The 20,194-nt window shown below is 34.7% G+C and overlaps 1 protein-coding gene across 4 annotated transcripts in view; it reads left to right on the plus strand.

The window, feature by feature from the left end:
• SNX13 (sorting nexin 13) overlaps nt 1-20,194 on the plus strand; it is a 120,856-nt gene that overhangs the window by 21,772 nt on the left and 78,890 nt on the right. For all 4 annotated transcript variants that reach the window (XM_019727202.3, XM_088797713.1, XM_019727210.3 and 1 more), the window contains one exon: nt 15,826-15,938. In XM_019727202.3, coding sequence (XP_019582761.3) covers nt 15,826-15,938 — 113 coding nt within the window. The remainder of the gene's footprint in view (nt 1-15,825; nt 15,939-20,194) is intronic.

A 20,194-nucleotide genomic window follows, 5' to 3' on the forward strand; every position in this document is an offset into this window, starting at 1 on the left:
AACTTTTCAAGTTAACTGAGAGAGAGTCTAGCTCAGATCACTCACTTCTGGAAGTATACATTGTTTGCCACACAGTAAGTTGGCTGTGTTTGTGTCAGGTCAAGACCAGGATGTGGTTGGGGGAGGGAAAACTAGATAGGATAGTACGATCTCACTGCATGCGAGGATGAGATAGGCACATGAAACCTGCCTTTTACAGTAGGTAACAATTACTGGTTTCATATTCAATTGTTTAGTACACTGGTAAATATACTTTATATTTGGATGGCAAAGATTGAATAGACATTAACATGGGGCATCACTAAGTCCCATGCATTTGTGCATTATTAACTTCATTGATTGTGAAAGAATCTCTAAAGAAATAACCCTCAAGGGTGGACATATGTGCTGTTACAGAATATTTCTTTTTCGGCCCACTTTTTAAGTCAAATTGGTTATTTTTATGCTTATTTTTAGTATTTTATAGTCCACTGTTTTGTGAATATGTTTAGTGTATTAGAAAGGGAGACTCCTGAATTCATTCATGTATTTAATGCATCTCACAGAATCTTGAGTACATACTATGAGTATGTTCCAGGAATTCTGCTTGCTATGGGGAGATACGATTGAATATGGTGTGTTCCCTTCCCTTAAAGAACGTTATCCTTTGAAAACTGAGCTGTCCCTCTTGCTGTTATTATTAGAGGTCCTACCCTCTGTACCTTTGAATCTTTCACCAACTGCTCCATGAGTCATACCTTATCTCACCTGTGCTCTCCTTTACTGGATCCTTCCCTAGAGTCTGACAAGCATACAAATCTCTTCCCACTCATTCCTAAACCTACTGCAATCTGATTCTATGCTCACAGCTCTATTGATGCTGCTCTCAGTAAGATCAACAGATACCATCTAGTTGCCAAATCCCCTGGACATTTAGCAGTTTTTATCTTACTGAACTATTCAATCTGCTTTTGGACACTGCTGATCACTCTCTTGTGGAGCTACGATTCTCTTAGCTTCTGGTCTACCCGTTACTGGTTCTTTTTATATCTTTCTAAGCATGCCTTCTCGGTCATCTTCATGGGCTTTCTTTTTCTTTTTCTCCCCCTTAAGAGTTGATGTTACCACTATTTCATCCTTGACTTGCTACTTTCTTCATTATCTACTTCATTTTCACCTTTCAGATTACTATATGTGTAGTAATAACTTCAAAATTTTCATCTTCAGAGTCTTCCATTAAATACTAACTTCATCCAGTTATTTGCTGGCTGTCTGCACTTGAGGTCCCTATGTATTTTACCCTTAATATGCCCCATACTGAACTTCACTCCTTCATCCAGAAAACAAAGCAGCAAACACACTGTCCCCCAACCCTGTTTTCCTATATCTTGTTTGGGGTGACTAGCTATTCAGTCAGTTATTATTCTAACTTAAAAAGCTATGATGATGGCTTTCTCATGCTCCATGCAGTTAATGATAAGACCTATTGATTGGGTCATCTAGATATTTCTCCAATCTACAAACTTCTCTCCTCAACTATCTCTGCCCTGTTTCTAGCATTTAGATAATATGACTATACTTGCCCTTCATAGGTTTTCCTGCCCCCAGGTTTGCCTATTTCAAATCTTTCAAAACGAGAGAATGGTTTATACTTAAATGCCCCACTTGCTTCTCACAATCTATCTTGTGAAAACAGCCTTCATTGTTTTCCCCATGGAACATTGTTCCTTGCTTTAATGCCTACTCCTGTTGTCTTCTCTTTATCAGTTGCCCTGTTCTTTATCTGGCTATGTCCTGTTACCCTGAGACTAATCTTAGGTGTCACCTTTTTCAGATGCTTCCTCTCATTTGTCATCCCTGCTCTCTCCTGCAGAGTGGGTCAGGTCACATGCTCCTTCTTAGTACCTTGTAATAGCTGACGCGTGTCCTGTCCTTTTCCTTACTGTGTTGTACATGCATCAGCGATAGTGGGCACATGATAGATCTCAATAAATGTTTGGTCAATGAATAAAAGAACCTTTTATGTAGAAAAGGTGAATCCTCGTATATATAAATACTATGGAATTTTAAATGGTGTGGTAGAGGCAGAGAATACGCGGACTGAACCTTCTACCTGGGAAGAGAGAGGTGCTTATGAGGGAAGCCTTGATTCACGGAAGATGGAAGTTTTTGAGCTCTTCTTGAAGGGAACTTGATAGAGGCTCTTGCTGGAGAGGGAAGGTAATCCGTCCTGCATAACAGAAGAGAACAGGTCCTGCTCATGGAAAAGTTAGGTGTTTCAGAATCTTTTTTCCAAGGTCATTTTGTAAGGAGGATAGAATAGATGGCAGACAGGAATCCTAGTCTTGCAGGCTATAAAGAAGGTCTGTCTTGTCTGAGGTTTTGGTGGTGAGAAGGGGAGGGCACCAAGAGATACTTAGGATATAAAATATAATTAATTAGTTGGATGTGAGAGTTCGAAGAGGGCAGTCCAAGATAACTCTGAGATTCTCTTTTCAGTAATTGAATAGGCACTGATGCCTTCTTTTAAATAAGAGAATATAAGAGATTTTTGGGATGGGTAATGAATTTAATTTTACACATGATGAGTTTGAGATACCCGTGAGAAATTAAGTCAGAACTGTTCAGGATGCAGTGGTTTTAGAGACTCAAGTGGTATGTCTGGGCTGGAGGCACAGTTTTGGAAGTCACAGTACATATGAGATAGTTAAAAGTGCTGGATTAGAAAACAGGGTTACTCAGAGATTGTATGTACAGTAAGACGATGGAAGAGTGAAGACAGAATCCTGGGAATTGCAAGCTTTCTCCTGCTTAAAGATAATCAAGGATATATGTTCAAAGCAATATTAATTTTCCTTGATCTCTTTTATTTCCTTTTATTCTTTCCTACTTTCACAGAGTTCAGAAGTTTCCTCTTTACAACCCCCTATTTGTGATTTTCTAATTTTCATCCTTCCCTTCTTCACTGGATTCTTCTTGAGGCTATTAGTTTATTCGTCTTTGAAGTGTTTGTTGTCAGGCTAAACTAGCGAAAAGCAAACGCTTAAATCAGATATGTGAATTCAAATCCCTTCATGAAATGGGCGTATGTATTTATACTGTTACTTCCACAAAGAAAGAGGCTTTCTGCCATTTTTTAAACATATTACTCTATTGGTTTGTTTATCTTTTGTTTCCCACTTTGATAGCTACAAATAAATATTTTGTTTCTTTCACCAAAACAGCTGTCAGAGTATGATGATAAATCACAGCTTTGGATTCAGCGTCAGGTAAACCCTATAGCTAGTGTTGGTACTTGGCAATACTGAAGAGTTCCTGGCTCATTTTCATGGGGTTGTTGGCACTCAGCTTTATGCCATGTGCCTTGCAGGAATGTGATTCCACTCATTCCAGAGTTTTCTGTGTTTCAAGAAAAGTCAGAAATCCTGATTTTTACGTGTTTTTTTTTTTTTTTTTTTTAATTGTTTATCCAGAATTTAAAAAAAAATACTATTTGGCCAAATAAAACATTACAGTTTTTGATCTCCTCAAACCTTAGATTGTTTGTAACAAAGACCAACCAGCATCGCCTACTTAGGTATTCGAGATGTGTTCCTTCTCTTGCATACTTAGGGTAAGAGGAAATTTCACTGGCGCCCCAGAAGATTGTGGTGGCAAAGGAGACAGGCTCGATCCCTTGGTTTACAAGACTGAGTACTAATGGGGCTCTCGAGTCAGATGGGCTGAGGCCTGTCTCTACAGTAAGTATCCCGCAGTGAATCGTGCCGCCTTCACCTCATTTGCTGAGGTGCAAATACTGGGCACCTTCATCAGTGACTGGAAACTGGAGCGGTTGGTTAGGATACTTTCCTGTTATTTTATCCTGCATGTTTAAGTACAAAATAAAAACACTTATATACTCTTTGGTGTTTTGTCCCAAGAGTGTACCCACACGAATAATGTTTTTGTCAGTGGGTTTCAAGTTTTGAGCACTGATGTACTAATTGAACTTGGAGTATAACTAATTAGGACTCTGTCTGTCTGTCTGTCTACAATTGATAGGTAATTCAATCTACCTATCTACCTACCTATACCTACCTATTTTTGTTGAGTCAAATAAAAGAATTTGCATAGAAAACCTCCTTTTCATTACATAGGAAAATTGGGGAGATGTGTTGGAACTGACCTTTGGCTTTTCTGTTTGTTTTCCTTGGGAGGGAAGAGTAATGATTCTTGGCAAGTGAAACTTTCATAGTTTTGATTGTGCATGTTGTTCCCTTTTAGCAACCGCTTTCCTTTGTAAATAAATTCTATTTGTATAAAAATTAAATCTTACAATTAAAAATATTTTTAAAAATGGGCCACAAAGTGTTATGATTTGATTGCTGGTTCTTGATCTAACTGGCTTTTGACCACATCAGATTAGATCGTGAGAAATTTATACAGTAGTCATCCCAAGTAAAGGACGAGTGATGTTCTTTGGCGGGGAGGGGAGTCTAGGTGGAGCTCCTTGAAGTATGTGCTAATGTATCATGTCAACTAAAATTTTGATCATCTTAACAATTTTCCTTAATTAAATGATACATATTTTACTTATGCTTATAGTTTCTCTTAAGGTTTTCCGTATCAGTTTTTGCTCTCTAGTTTCCTGTTCTAAGATGAGAGATTATGAAATGTGTGAAATGAATCTAGTTAATTTTAATATCATGTAAAAATAGGGTTTTTGCATTTTATTAAAAACTGAATCAATTTTGAGCCGTTTGACTTTTAGCATTGTTTCTTTGGGGCATTGATAAGGCTGAATATCAGTTTATTCTAATTTATGCCTGGTGCCATCTGTCATCATTCTTTCTTTTTGTAAAATCATCTTGTACTTGTGATTGTTTCTATGTGGTTTTTTTAAAAAAGACTATTTTTATAGAGCAGTTTTAGATTTACAACAAAATTGAGAGGAAGGTGCAGAAATTTTCCATATGTTTCCTACCCCCACACATGTACAGACCTCCTTCTTTATCAGCCTCCCTTACCAGAATGGTAATACTTTGTTTATATCAAGGATGAACCTGTTATTAACACGATAATCACCCAAAGTCCATAGTTTAACTTTGGGTTTTACTCTTGGTGTTGAACATTCAGTGAGTTTGGACAAAAGTATAACATATATCTGTCATTATAATATCATACAGGATATTTTCACTCCCCTAAAAGTTCTCTGTGCTGTGTCTGTTCATTTCCCCCTCTAGTCCCTCTTCAGCCATTTTTTCCATAGTTTTGCCTTTTACAGAATGTCATATGGTTGGAATAATACAATATGTAGCCTTTTCACATTAGCTTCTTTCATTTTGTAATGTGCATTTAAGGTTCTCCATGTCTTTTCATAGCTTGATAGGTCATTTCTTTTTAGTGCTGAGTAAAATTTCATTGTGTGGATATACCACAGTTTATGTATCCACCTATCTTAGGACATCTTGGTTCCTTCCAAGTTTTGGCAGTTTTGAATAAAGCTTCTATAAACATCTGCATACAGGTTTTTGTGTGGCTATACCGTATTTTGTTGTGTATAATACACTTCCATGTATAATGCGCACCCACGTTTTTGGCCCAAACTTCCAGGGAAAAAAATCTTTCATTTTAATTTTTTAATTCAAATTTTTATTTGTTTATATTTATGTACTTGATTTTTGTATCATAAAGGAATTTTAGCATTTATTTTTTAATATACGCATATTATGATACAAGAAATTTCATGTACTGGTAACAAATTTACGATACTCACCGTAGAAGGCCAAGAACTCTTCATAGTTGCAAGCTCTTCTAAGTTCAACAAAGCCTATTATCATAGTCCAGCGTATTATTTTAAATATGGATATTGTTTTTGATTTCTAGAGTTACACTTTTTAACTCATAATCATAAATAAAATGCACATCCTTATTTTTTCCTCATAAATTTGGACAAAACAGTGCACGTTATACACATCAAAATACGGTAAGCCTTTAACTCCTTGGGGTAAATACCAAGGAATATGGTTGTTGGATTGTATGGTCAGAGTCTACTTAGTTTTGTAAGAAATTGCCAAACAGCCTTGCAGAGTTGCTATATGAAGAGCAGTGTGTGAGAGTTCCTGTTGCTCCACATCCTCGCCAGCATTTGGTATTTCAGGTGTTCCAGTTTTTGTCCATTCTAATAGGAGTGAAGTGGTATCTCCCTCATGACATATGATATGGAGCATGTGTTCAGATGCTTATCTGTATATCTTCTTGGGTGAGGTGTTTGTTAAAGTCTTTCGCCCACTTTTTAATCAGAGTTGTTTATTTTCTTACTGTTGAATTTTAAAAGTTCTTTGTATACTTTACATAATAGTCCTTTATCAGATGTGTGGTTTGCAGGTATTTTCTCCTAGTCTGTGGCTTGTCTTTTAATTATGATACTACCTTTCATAGACCATAAGTTTTTAATTTTAATGAAATTCAGCTTATCAATTATTTCTTTGATGGGTTGTGTCTTTCGTGTTGTATCCAAAAAGGCATCACCATACCCAAGGTCTTCTATGTTATCTGGTCTTCTCCTATGTTATCTCCTATGTTATCTGCTGGCGCGTAATAGCTCCTTTGTGTTTTACATTTAGGTCTATGATTCATTTTGAGTTAATTTTTGTGATGGGTATAAGATCTATGTCTTAGATTCATTTATTTTTATTTTTATTTTTTGGATGCAGATGTCTAGTTTTTCTAGCACCATTTGTTAAAAAGACTATCTGGTTATGTGTAGTTTTTTGGAAACTTGAATAGTGCATTTATCCCTCACAACTTACTTTATAAGTAAGTTCCATTTATAAATGGAATCTTTAAATATATTTAGACATAAAAGTATAAATAGCCTTGAGCATTGGGATTAAGTTCAATAAACAAATGATATTCTGTGTCCTACTTTTGTATCGAAGAGTCCTTTCCCAGTGGCGCACTCTTGAATAGCCTTAGCATTTGTGAATCTTTGTTCACTTGGAGTTTTCAGTTTTGAAAATTACAAAAACTTACAGTACATAAAGTTAGTAACCAGCTTGGGGTAATATAATACCATTTTGATGGAAAGAAGTGGGTAACTGTAATGAAAAGAGATTGATTTTTCTTGTTTCACTGCAAAACTGCCTTTTAAAGAAAATTTAAGAGTTTCAATACTATTTAAGCTATGGAGACTTTATCTTTTCTGTATCCCCAAACACTTTATAAATGTTTTTATTATGGCACTTATCACATTACTGTTATCATTTCATGTGTATTTTACGTCTTTGTGAGCATATTGAGGGCAGAACTGTCTGATTCATCTTTATATAATTAAGGCCCAATAGATAGCTACCTAATTATTATATGAAATCCCCAAAATAATTATTTTGAAGGACAGTTCTTACATAAAATGTACGCATATCACATACAAAATAGGATGTTAAAACTCATTACTTAGTTCAGTATTTTAAAAAAAAATCTTTTTGGTAATTGAATAGGCAATACTATCAATTCATCATAGGAAAATTTTAATCCCAGCTCAATTCCCTGGGCTGTAAACATGCAGCATGCTTGTGGCCTGTTTATTTCCTGCAGTGGTTGCTTAAGAAACACAAGTGTATTTACTAAGTGAATTTTGTGATTATTGTATGTGTTTAAAAAAAATTTTAATGAAAAATTTCTAACATTAAGTGTAGAAAGATTAGTATAATGAACTCCCTTCCTCAAGCCCAGCTTAGACATTTATCAATTCATGGCCAATTATATTTCATCTATGCCCATTTTCACTTCCCCCCACTTTCTACTTCCAGAATTATTTTTAAGCATATTCCTGATATATGATTTCATTTGTAAATATTTCATCATGCATCTTTAAAACATAAGTATTCTTTTTACTAAAATCGTAATACCATTGCACTGGCTAAAAAAAAGTTAGTAACTTGTTAATATCAGTAAATACCCAGAAAATGTTTAGAATTACCCAATTTCTTTTTTTCCTCTTCATCCTTCTTCTCCCTCATCTCCTTTTCCCACTGTATTATTATGTTTTTTAAATCAAGTTGAATAAGCTCTGCATATTGCAATTTGAACCTACAGATTCTCCTCACCCGCTCCGCCTTCTTTCTTTTTCCGTTGTCCTTCATTTGTTGAAGGAACTGGGTGGGTCTTTTGCCTTTTGTGTTTCCCACAGTCTGAATTTTGCTTAGTTCATCTTCATGGTGTATTATAACATTTTCTCAGTCTTCTGCATTTCCTTAATTAGATTCAGGTTTGATTTTTTTCCTTCCCCCCCTCCCCCCAGCAAGAGTCATTCATAGATGGTGGTGTGTATTTTTCTTTCTAGAGGTATATAATGTCTGCTTCGTGTTAGTTTTCTCTTCGTCTCCCTCTCCCTCGCTAGATCCCTAATATATTAAGGATTGCAATATGGTGATATTCTAATTCTATCATTTCTTCTTTATTACATGGAGTATTTCCTTAAAGAGAAACTGAATTTTCATCAGCTCTCTGATTAGCCTGATAAATGCCTAATTCTCTATCACTTTTCAAAAATAGTTGGTTCAAAATAGATCACTTTTCAAAAGTGATCTTCAATGGAATGAAAAAAAATCTCTGATTTCATGAACTCAAATATTTGAAGTGCTCCAACCCATTGCATTGAATTAATCATTCTTAATGATTTCTTCTTTAGCCATTGGAAGCCTCTTCAGTTTGTCTCCTGAGTCCTTTTGACATACCCTCAAGTAGTCTTTCTGGTGTGGCAAGGTGCTCCAGGCCTATCTTAACTCATTTCCTGCTCTAGACTTCGAATCATCTTCCTCCAGTAGCCCTGGTTTGTTTTAGTGGAACTAATTTTTTTTTTTTTTTTTTTTTTTTAACTGATGAGATTTAAGATGGTTTTTTAATTTGTTTTTGTTGTTGTTGTTCTTAGGGTACATACCACTAACAATTCAGTCAAATTACCATACTGTAAAATCAGTTGAAATAGTTTTCTCCGTGTGGTTATTCTATACTTTTTATATACAATATACAGTTAGATTTGTTTGTTTCATTTTGCTTTTGATTTTGGGAGAGATTGCTTTTATATTTAAAATATTTGTGCTATCATAAAATCAGATCTACAGAACTAGGTATTTTCAAAGTTGTCTGGTTCTTTCCCCGTCCCCTCTACCCCATTTTCTCCATTCCTTATACATCATTATTTTTTAAAGTTTCTCTTTGTGCATACATTTAAAAAAACTAAGCAAGTATGCACATTTATAACTGTCCCCTTCCCTTTCTTAGATGATTGGTAGCAATACATACTTTATGTAATTACCAGTATATAATTGAATTTAAAATGATAATCAGGATAAATATTCTGATACAAAAACTACAGTTTGTTTAAAATATGTAGAATTGGTATTTTCTCATATCTTGATGGATTCTGTTTGCTCCCATAATTAGAAATTTAACTCTCATATTTGGTAGCTTTAAAATTTTTGCTTTAATTATTTTTAAGGAATACTCTTTTGTATGTCATATACACATGATTGCGTATATTTGGGAGTGACACATACATATGTACACACACACCTTTATCTGTCAAATAGAAACATAAGGAAAATAATCTATTTTCTTTCTTTTTGATAAAGATGGAAAGTTTATTTGAAAAAATCGTTACTATTTATTTATTGAAAGTTATTAAGGCACAGGAACAATATGTATAGCTAGAAAAATACAGTTTCTAAAAAGCTCTTCTGTTTTATTTATTTCAACCTCGTGTATCTACTAAACCTTTTATCAAAATTCATGAAACCTTGGTAAAATAGTTTTGCAATTTGAGGCTTTGAGTATTTCCTAGAAATCTGTCAGAACTGTTCTTTGCTATGTTGCCCCATCCACATTTTAAAAACTATATTATTCTTCCAGTATAAAGAAAGCATTAAGTAAATAGGATCTTTAGTTGTTTTAAAACTTAGTTGCTTCTAGTCCCTAATTTAGTGATTCCCTTAGTATGGGTTGTGGGGGTGAGAGGGGGGTCTGCAGCCTAACGTAGCTTGTATTCTAAATAAACAAGTGTATATAATGAATGTATCTACTGTTATTTCAAATTGTGTACAAATATTTTGTAAATGATAGAATCTAGTTTAAAAAACACTGAATTTATTGTAGCTTCTTATATTTTCTTTGTCATTGGATACTAGAAGTCTTAATTATGTGATAGTCTATGACCTTTCATAATTACTGCTCTAGTTTAAAAAAATGGTTTTCCAGGTAGTCACCTACACATATGTACATAATTCATTCTTGAAAATGTGTAAAACTTGAACAATAAACTTCTGTTATAAGGGAGAGGGTTCTATTATCAAAGAGCTAAAAATACATGAGGGGTAATGTGTATATATGTATGTATACCCTAATTATCGTGGGCACCCCCACTTGGGAGAGGGAAGAAAAACCCCACGGGTATCCAGTGGCCATTATCTTTACCAGCTGGGCAGTTAGCCAACTTGGAGAAAGAACAGTTGATTGCGATGTCTTCCCTTTCCACAGACCGTCGGTCCCCCGTGATTGAAAACTTGTACCATGCGACAGTAGTCTTTAGTCATCCTCACAGGGATATCTTAAATAGGGGTGAGGGGAAGAGGATCTTTGTTCCCTTCTTCCTGGAGCATGAAAAGAGGGGTTTGGGACCAGTTCACCCAACAAATGTACTGACTGGCCACGTGTGTCTGCTTCTCTGTGGTTGCCTTCCCGAAAAGGAAGTAATGATGCGGGTTGGTGTCTGCATATGTTGAGACAGCCAAAGAATACTGTTTCTGTACAGGAATCCCATGAGAGAACAAGCTTTTGGATGACTTTTTTGGAGGGTGGTGTTTGGTGTGGGTATGGCTGGTAGGAGTGTGTGTAGTGCTTTTTAAAGTCAAAAAGTGGGGGTGGGAGGAGGAACACTTCAATTTAGGGTTCTTTTTCACTTTTTCTTCACCTTTTCCATTTATTGTCCTTTTCCCTTTCTCCTGTCTTCCGCTTTTCTCCCTTCTTTTCCCATTCCATCCCCCATTTCACTTCTCTAGTTAGTAAGTTAATTAATTCCATATTTAGTGAGCTACTTGTTTGTATCAGATCTTGGTTAAATTACATAATGTTGAACGAGACAAGGTTCCACGTCAGGAGCACATTCTATTGAATTACTTAGAGAAGAATTTCCAGCTTACTGTAGATGGAATAAGGTGGGAGGAAAATAATCTATAGTTGCAATAAGGCCACTCTTCATATGGGCACCTTTTTGTTGTTGAACTCGTGTATAATTTCCGTGACCCAAGTTGGCACTGAAGTGGTATCATCTTTAAGATTCTCAGCCCTATCTGTCTAGCTGCCCTATGCCATATAAGATGTTAAGATATACCAAGTGAATATAACTGAGAGTAGTTGACACACGCTAGTGAGACTCATATCAGAGTCCAAGGACCGTTCTGTAGGAGCTCTGACAGTTTATTCTTCATGTGGTCTCAAATAGCTGTTTCTGCTTAGCCCCAGTTTCCACATGCAGCCAGGACAGTCTAGGCTGGCTCTGCATGGAATTAGCTGTGTCATTATGAGCCCAGTTACTTAACCAATCTGCTATGGGTAGACTTGACTTGAGAGATGCCCCATGGCGATTTTTGAATCAGAGAGCCGTTTAGTGATTTTGCAGAGGTTACACAGAAATTTAGTGGCAAACTGGAACCTGTAATTTCTTTATGTTCTTAGTACTCCATTATGCTCCCTTTCCTATCATGAAAGTCTGTGGTGGGGATCAAATGAATTAATTGTCAGCATGGCTTGCTAGGCATAAAATATCATGAGGTAAATTATTTCCACTTGCTTTCTATTGTCAGGAGGCATATGCAAACTTTTGCATTGTCATTTTTTGATTCTTAAGCATCTTGGCAACAGGGGTCATTTTTAATGCCTTTGTGTGTCCCTGCGCTTAAGGCTAAACTGATACATGTAGTTATCTCGGCACACTAATATATTGGCACCCTTTGAAACCAAAATTCTTTCCATTACTTATGTAGGGCTTACATGGATAAACTGATCGTCTAATAAAAATTACACTATATATTCAGACCAAGGATTTATTACATTCATTACAACTAGTTTTCTTACTAATTTCTTGGGAGGCATGTTAAGCTGATTAATATTGAGATAAAAGAAAGTATGTATTTATGATTTTAGCATTTTTTTCTTATTGTCACTTTTTAGGCATTTGTCAGCTGACAAATTTTAAGGTTCATTAAAGAATCAGGATTGGCCTAGGATCCATTCTCATTTTTATACTTGGTGTGATTGTGGGCAATTTTTACAAACTTCTCTGTGCCTTAGTTCCTCTGTTGTTAAACTAGGAATAATAAGAGTGATTAAGTTAAAATTTGACCACTGGCTCATGGATGGACTGATTTACTCTCCACAACAGCCACATGACATAGGTGAGGAAATGAAGGCATGTAGTGGTTACACAACGAATAAATAAATAGCAAAGGTGAGATTTGCGTTCAGATAATCTAACTCCAGAGTCCATACTTTTTGAGCACTAAGCTATACTACTGTCTTGATTACTTAGGAAGTTCTGAGAAGTTAATGATAGGGTATGTGGAATGCTTGTTATAGTTCTAGTTTTCACAGCTTTTTGGGTTATAGAATTGTATAGTTATGTGGACCTAGAGGTTAATTTAGGGAGAATTATAAATATGTAAATTTTCCTTGGTTCTAAACAGTGCTGGTAACTTGTTAGAAATGAAAGAATCACAGACCCAAACTCAGACATACTAGATCAGAATCTGCATTTTAATAATCTGCATTTAAGAACCCTAAAGTTTGAAACTACTGCAGTGGATGATCTTGAAGGAGTTTCTTCCAACTCACAGTTAGTGGATCAATTATAATAGAGCAATAGCTAGCGTGGACATTTCATAGTTGATTATATATTTAGAGAAAAATGGTATATATCAAGGATTATTTTAATGTAAATGACTGTAATGTAGATTTATTTCTATATCTGGCTTTCATTTTAAGTCAACTCTAGATTTTTTTCTATATTTGGCTTTCATTTTAAGTCACTTCTTGAAGTAATACCTCTTTGAATTTATACAAGGTTTCTGACATAGTACAAAATTATCCTAAACTTTATAATCCTGTATTATCTTAGGAAATAATTAGAACTCAAGATTTTTAAATTGTATTGTATGAGGTTAAATGTTTTTTTTAATTAATCTCACCAAATAATAAGATTGTAATATCAGCCAATTATATTTATATTTATATATATATATATATATATATATATATATATATATATATATGAACACTAAGAATAACATAAAATGATTATTTTTGGACAATTCACTATTCTGTCAATGAACAGTATAATATTGAAGTTAACTATTATAAGAGATTTCCTTCAAAGCAAATGAGCACCTGACTTGCTTGATTGGAAATGTTCAATTTTATTAGTCTGTGGAATATAAAAATTTCTCTCAGACTTAATTAAGGAAAGGGTCTTCTCTTACAGATTTTTTTTTACTGTCACATTTGTTTAAATGTGTTTTTACTGTCACATTTGTTTAATTTATTTTTTGTTCACTGTTAAATCACTACCACCTGACACGTTGTAGGCATTAAAAATGTTTGTTAAATGAATGAATAAGAGTTTGTTTTTGATGATTTTACTACCATTTTCAAATGAATAAGAATAGACTTGTAAGATTCTGAAAATAAGTTTTTAGACAATTGAATGTCTTCCCCATGTTAACTGCTTCATTAAATGATCTTCCTCGTATTAACTAATTGTGATTCTTTTTTGAAAATTTCTTTAATTATGGAAGATATGATTCAAACAGAGTAAATAAAGCACTTATGCTGTTGTAAGCAAACACCTGATTAAGACATAGAACACTATTAAGTATTTGAGAAGACCCAGTGTCCGACGGTTGCATACTCCCTTTCTTTATTCCCAGGGATAGCTAAGCTACTTGCTTACTTTCATTCTTAAAACCTTTGAATATATCTGAATGTATCCTTAATAAGTTGTTTATCCTTGAAAAACTGACTAGCAAGCATAAATCTAACTATGTAAAGAAAAAGTAATATTGTTAATATTAGATCAAATCTTACTGGAGGAGGTTGGTTGAATAAAGTATCTGGATCATAATCTGGTTTCAGTTTTCATGAGAGTTTACGAGAACTCTCTTCAGAGGAAGTTAGTGGGTTAGATTTTGAGTGAATTTTGGGAAATAGCATCTGTTTCCCATAGTTGGGCATCTGGCAGTACTGTCGTGTGTCAGGTAGCGGATGTTCAGCACAAGTATTGTCAGAGGGACAGAACTGCTCTCTACTTTATTCTCAATCACCGTGCCGACTTGGAGCTCTTAGAATTACGTCAGAGGTGAAACTTCATCAGCAGTCATTCCTCTGGTTAAAAAGATGAGATTGGCTAAGATGAGAAAAAAGAGTAACAAAAATACAAATAAAAAGTTCGCCAGCCTTACGTAGAAGAAGAAATAATAATAAAATTCCACTGAGTGTATTCTCCTTAAATAAATCTTGTCCAAGATTTCTGTTCATGTGTCATCTAATCATTGAGAGCTTCTTGGACCAACCAAATGCTGTTGCTTTATTTTTCTCTGTAGTACTTATTCCCATCTGATATAACTATGTATTTACTTATTTTTGTCTTTTTTTCCCCTTCTGGAATGTAAAGTTATGAAGATATGTACATTTTTGAGGACATGCTTGTCTTTCTCCCCTTACTAGAATGTAGACTTCCGAGAGTATGTTTTATTCATTGTGGTTTCCCCAGCACCTTGAACTTAGAGCACATGGCAAGCAGTCAGTGACTGGTGAATGAATGAATGAATACAACTGTCTTTTCTCTCATAATCCACAGCACTTATAGTCTATTCTATAGTTTTGTGGTCATTAATTTTGTTCAGTTTAGCATCTTATAATGCTTTCTATTATTTTCTTTTGGTTCAGTGTCTAATTGTTTCATTCTGTAAGACATTCTTCTCTGTGCTTCTTGATGGCAGGAGTGAGAAAAGTGCTTCCTTTGTATACCTCACAATACAAGGCAAATGGATGTAGGGACTTGTTGAATTGAATACATTTATTTATTCATAATGACTTAAATTGCTAAAATCCAGTTTTGCTTTGAAAAATATAGTAAAACTGTAAAGTACAGTATAATTCTAAACAAAATAGGTTTTTTTGTTTAGTTTTAAGGATGGAGAATTTTTGGAGATCTTTTGTTGAAATGGTAATTTTGGTATCTGGAAGTTGGAAGTTTTGCAGTTATAATTTTACAAATTTCTGCACACAATATGAATAATAGAAAAATACCACATTTTTCAATGAGATATGGATTTCTTACCTTGAAACTTTAATTTTTAAAAAAGTTTTGTCATGGTATAGTTATGTTGATACTTAGCTTTAAAATGAAATATTCTAAATAGGCACAATTTTGTTCTAAATAAGCACAATTTTATAATCTACACTTTATGTTTTGTGTATATAAATATACAAATGTTTTTATACTTTGTTGTCATTTTTCATGCCAGCATATTTTTCAACAATTTGTATAACTGTTTCTTGTTGTATCTTTACATTGTCACTAGTTTATAAAAAAATAATTGCTGATATTCTATAAATCTCTTTCTACATACAGATTTTGTATATTGTCGCTTGGAAATAAATGTCCAAAAGTGTACTTAGCATTTTCAAAAGTAAATATTTTAACATTTTTTGAAACAATACTGTAAAAAGAGAAATTTAAAACTTTAAAAGTTTTGCTGGTTGTCTTCTAATTCATATTTATTTAAAAAGAATTTTTTTTTTGCTTTATTTCAGACCAGTCTGTCCATATGGGGATGGGGAAGCCTTGGCATTGTCCTTTCTCTAATAACCTTTGGACCCTTTGTAATATTTTATTTGGCATTTTATATCCTCTGCTTTGTGGGTGGGTAAGTATATTTAGTGATAATTTTATAATAAATATATCATGTTCTGTTATGCAAAATTGAAACAGATGACCAAGAAAAATGGAAGTATGATTTATTTGTGAATGCTATTTTTACAAATTGTTTTTACCAAGTTTGAAAACGAAAATTAAGATACCTATAGAAATAAAAATAATGATGGTTATTTGTACCAGAAATGTGGTTATCTTTAAAAATAAAATTTACGTTTTCAATGATATATACTTTTTTGTGATAAAAGGGAAGTTTTAAAGATTTTATTCTTTTTGGCTGTTACTCCTCCTTGAAGGTTGAAATTTCCTTATCTATTATAACAAAATAAATTATATTGAGATGAAACATCAAGGTTCACATAGTTAGAGATTTTGTGTCATTATTAGAGTTCAAACAATGTTAATTATTTCCCTTAGGGAATGCTGTCTTTTTTTTTAGAAAATTCAAACACCTGATTTTTCAGTTTTCTCTTCATGGTTATTCAGTTTACAATGTTTATGCTTTTTACCTTGCATTGATGAAACTTTATAAAGAGAGGTGTCAGTCATGATTTAGTATAGCTTCCTGTGCAGATCATTTGGTATCAGACATGAATTATATGTAAGAAAATGTATAGACAAGAGATGCTTGTGATTTACATACTCTAACCAAGGTAGCTTAACTGATATGAATGTTGTTAATAGATGCGTGTGTTCATATGTATGTGTGTATATATACATATATATATCAGGGGTGCCAAAAACATGTATACAAGTGGACACTTTGGTTAGCGTTGCTCAAGCAGTAGTTCGCCGTAATCAGAAGTGTCTGGACTCTGATGGTAACCACTTTGAGTACCTGTTGAAATTGCAGAAGTCAAACGTGACTTGTATTCATCTTTTGTTATTGCTATATATTGAGTATTACAATTTTAATCTTTCCTTTTTGGCACCCTCTGTATAATAACATTACTGTAATTATTTGTGAAATGAATACCTATGGGTTCTTTTAAAAAAATATTTGAGACCCTCCCCCCAAATTTGGAAGAGTTGCTTGAGCTTATAGGTTTAGAGGACTTAACTGAATTGAATAGCATCTGTAAACTGTGGCCTGAGAGACTATATAAGACACTAAAGGGGTGGCTTCTGAATATATCTACCAACTATTGCATCTTTTAGGATATGGGTTTGAAAGTCATGTCTAGCCATTTTGTAGGGACCCTACCCCACTGATTGTTGAATGAGTGAGAATTAGTTAAATTGAGCAACTACCTTAAGAACTATTTGTAAAAACTCCTTTTTATTTTAGATTTAGTATTATCATTAAAATTGCTTAGATGTGATACTGTGTATTGAAACAATTAAGAAATAAGCGGTAAGAATCAGATAAATGGAGTTCTGAATATCTCTACTGATTATAAAGATGGTTGAAGACTAGATCTGTAGCTAGTTGGCTTCCTAAATTGTACTTCTTAGTCACAGATTCAGGCTAGAGCTGCATGGATGCACCTCTCCTCCATAGGGTCATGGCTCCTTTACTGATTGGGAAGAAGAGTGTCTCGAGGAGATGTTTCTTTGAAAGGAGAGATTTCTTCTGTTCCACTCATTGAATAAGCCCATGGCAAAAGTGAAGGAGAAGGATTTCCCAGTACTTCTGAGAGAGGAAATTGCAGCTTTGTAGAGGAAGGTAGGGGAGCCCTAGGAACCCTTGAAAGATGCAAAATTGGAGAATTATTTATTTTAGACTTAACCGCTTCATTTAAAATTTGGGAAAGGGAGAAGGGAGATGAGCCCATTAATTTTAAAGTCACAGATATTTTTGTTTGTTTGTTTGGTTTTATGCATCCCCATTTTTATTCCTTTGGTGTTCTGGCATTTCCAAGTTTGCAGTAAAAGTTTCAATATTAATTTTTTTTTCTAGTCTGTAGTGGGGCAGATATCACCTTAAGGAGCCCATTCAAATTTCAGTAAAACCAGGCACTTACCCTAAGGAAACAAAGAATTGCTGATACTCTCACGGGAGGTGTTTCTGTGTTAAAAAGTTTAGAAAGTGGAAACAGAGCTCCTGGCATGGAATTCAGAGGACTTTTCAGGAAGGCAATGTTAGCAGGCTTCACCCTGTGGAATGCTCACCAGTGTGTGAGCAGGGCAGGACTGGGGACCACAGCTGCTTTTGGACAGCCTTGTGCAGAGTGGTGAGGAAGTCACCAGAAGATCTTTTGTCACATTTTTTTCAGGGTCCAGCTTTATAAGCTAGTGGCCTCTGAGTATAGGGTCTTCTCATCAACACTTTGAATATTATAGGAAACATTTTCTTTCCTTCAGTTTTATCAAGCTGGCTATTTATCACAAGAACAGATCAGAGGGGGACAGGTGTTTTAACATCCATGTGGAGATTGACAGTCATGACAATTCCCGCAGCTATAATCGCAGACATACCAACAGTAGCATCAGTCATGGTTGCATTGGCACCTCACGAAGGAATGACGAGTAAAGGTTTTGCAGTCTTGATTCCTTTGAGTAAATTTATAACTATGTGAAGCTATGAAGGCATGTGTATCCAGGAGCCATCTTCACGTTTCTTCATGAATTGGTCAAAGAGGAGTCTGAAGTCCTTGCCCCAGTTGGTGTTGGGGAGAGAATGACTTTCTCAGAAGAAAACAACCTCTGCGTGGGTCCTGGGTTTCTCGCCAGCCCACCAGGATCTTTGCTCCCTTCTTCAGTGTGCTAATTTATCAAGGAATAATTTTCTAGTTTTTTTTGGATACTTATAAAAGATCTGTAAAAATTTTTAGATAAGATGGGACATTGAAGGGTGTAGGAGGGCCACTGAAATCTCTAGATAGTATTGAGTCACATGGTAGGTTCTGAAATTCCAAGTTTCTGCTGTGTCACAAGTTGATCTGATGTTCTGTTCCAGACTGTTGATCCCAGTGAAACTCACTGCCAGAGAAAGGGACTTCTACTTATGTACTGGCAAGCTTCCCCAAATCATCTCATGGGGATTAGGTGATTAAGCGCTGCTCATACTGTGTTTCCCCGAAAATAAGGCCTAGCCGGACAGTCAGCTCTAATGCGTCTTTTGGAGTAAAAGTTAATATGAGACCCGGTATTATATTTATTATAATAACCATGTCTTATAGTAAAATAAGACCGGGTCTTATATTAATTTTTGCTCTAAAAGACGCATTAGAGCTAGGGTTTCCAGGTGGGAATTCCCACCTGTTCTCAGGAATTTTTTTCGCTTTCCTGTTCCTGAATCCCGTGATATAAACTGTTTTCTGTTCTCCACGATGAATCGGTTCCACAAAGTGACTTCCAATACTACCAACCACCTGTGTTCTAGGAGCTGATTTTCCCGATTTCCCAACCAACTTTTCTTGGGATTTGGGAATGGAAAAGGGAAAAAAAATTACCGAGCACAGGTGGGAATTCCCGATTGGAAACCCTAGAAATAAATAGGAAAAATGTCCCAGAGATGCATTGTGAGTAGTACATTTATTTCCCATTGTGAGTATTGCTGGGTTCAAGGAGTCGATTTTCCCGGTTTCCCCATCAACTTTTCTTGGGATTCGGTAACGGGAAAGTGAAAAGAATTCCTGAGAACGGGTGGGAATTCCCACCTGGAAACCCTAGTTAGAGCTGATTGTCCGGCTAGGACTTATTTTCGGGGAAACACTGTAGGTTATTCAGTTATGGTCAGTGAGTACCTTAATTCCTGAGGCAAATCTTTCTTATTTTGGCTTTAATTATGAAGAATGATTGTCCCTTCGTTAATGTAACTTAGTATAGTTTAATGAATGCCTTATGAATCTTAAAAACCAAAAAAGGCTTTTAAATAGCAATGTCAAATGAAAACATTTCATATTAAAATCATGTCATAGTTTTAGTGTGTGTTTTTTATTGTGTAAGTTTTTAAAGAGATGCTTTTTTTTGTTCTTTTTCTTATTTCAAATTGAAGTTTGAGAGGTTTCCTATGGAAATCACTTTTTTTTTTTTGCTAATATTTAAGTTTTTAAGTCCTGCAGTTTACCTGCAATGTGAAAAATGTATATATTTTGCTTATAGTCAAAGCTAATCCCTTATTTTCTAGTATAAGAATATTTTTGGAAAGAAACCAGGGTTTTTTTGTTTGTTTTGGTAGTTATTTTGCTATACCATTTATACAGTATTAGTATTTATGTAGTTATTTAATGGCATTCTCTTGTGTTTGTTTAGTTGTATAGTCATTTGTAGCAATTGCTTTTACTTAAACCTCAATGCTAGTTA

This window comes from Rhinolophus sinicus, chromosome 4, assembly GCF_057876585.1.
Source record: "Rhinolophus sinicus isolate RSI-liver-muscle chromosome 4, RSI-T2T, whole genome shotgun sequence".
In the NCBI taxonomy this organism is placed as follows: domain Eukaryota; kingdom Metazoa; phylum Chordata; class Mammalia; order Chiroptera; family Rhinolophidae; genus Rhinolophus; species Rhinolophus sinicus.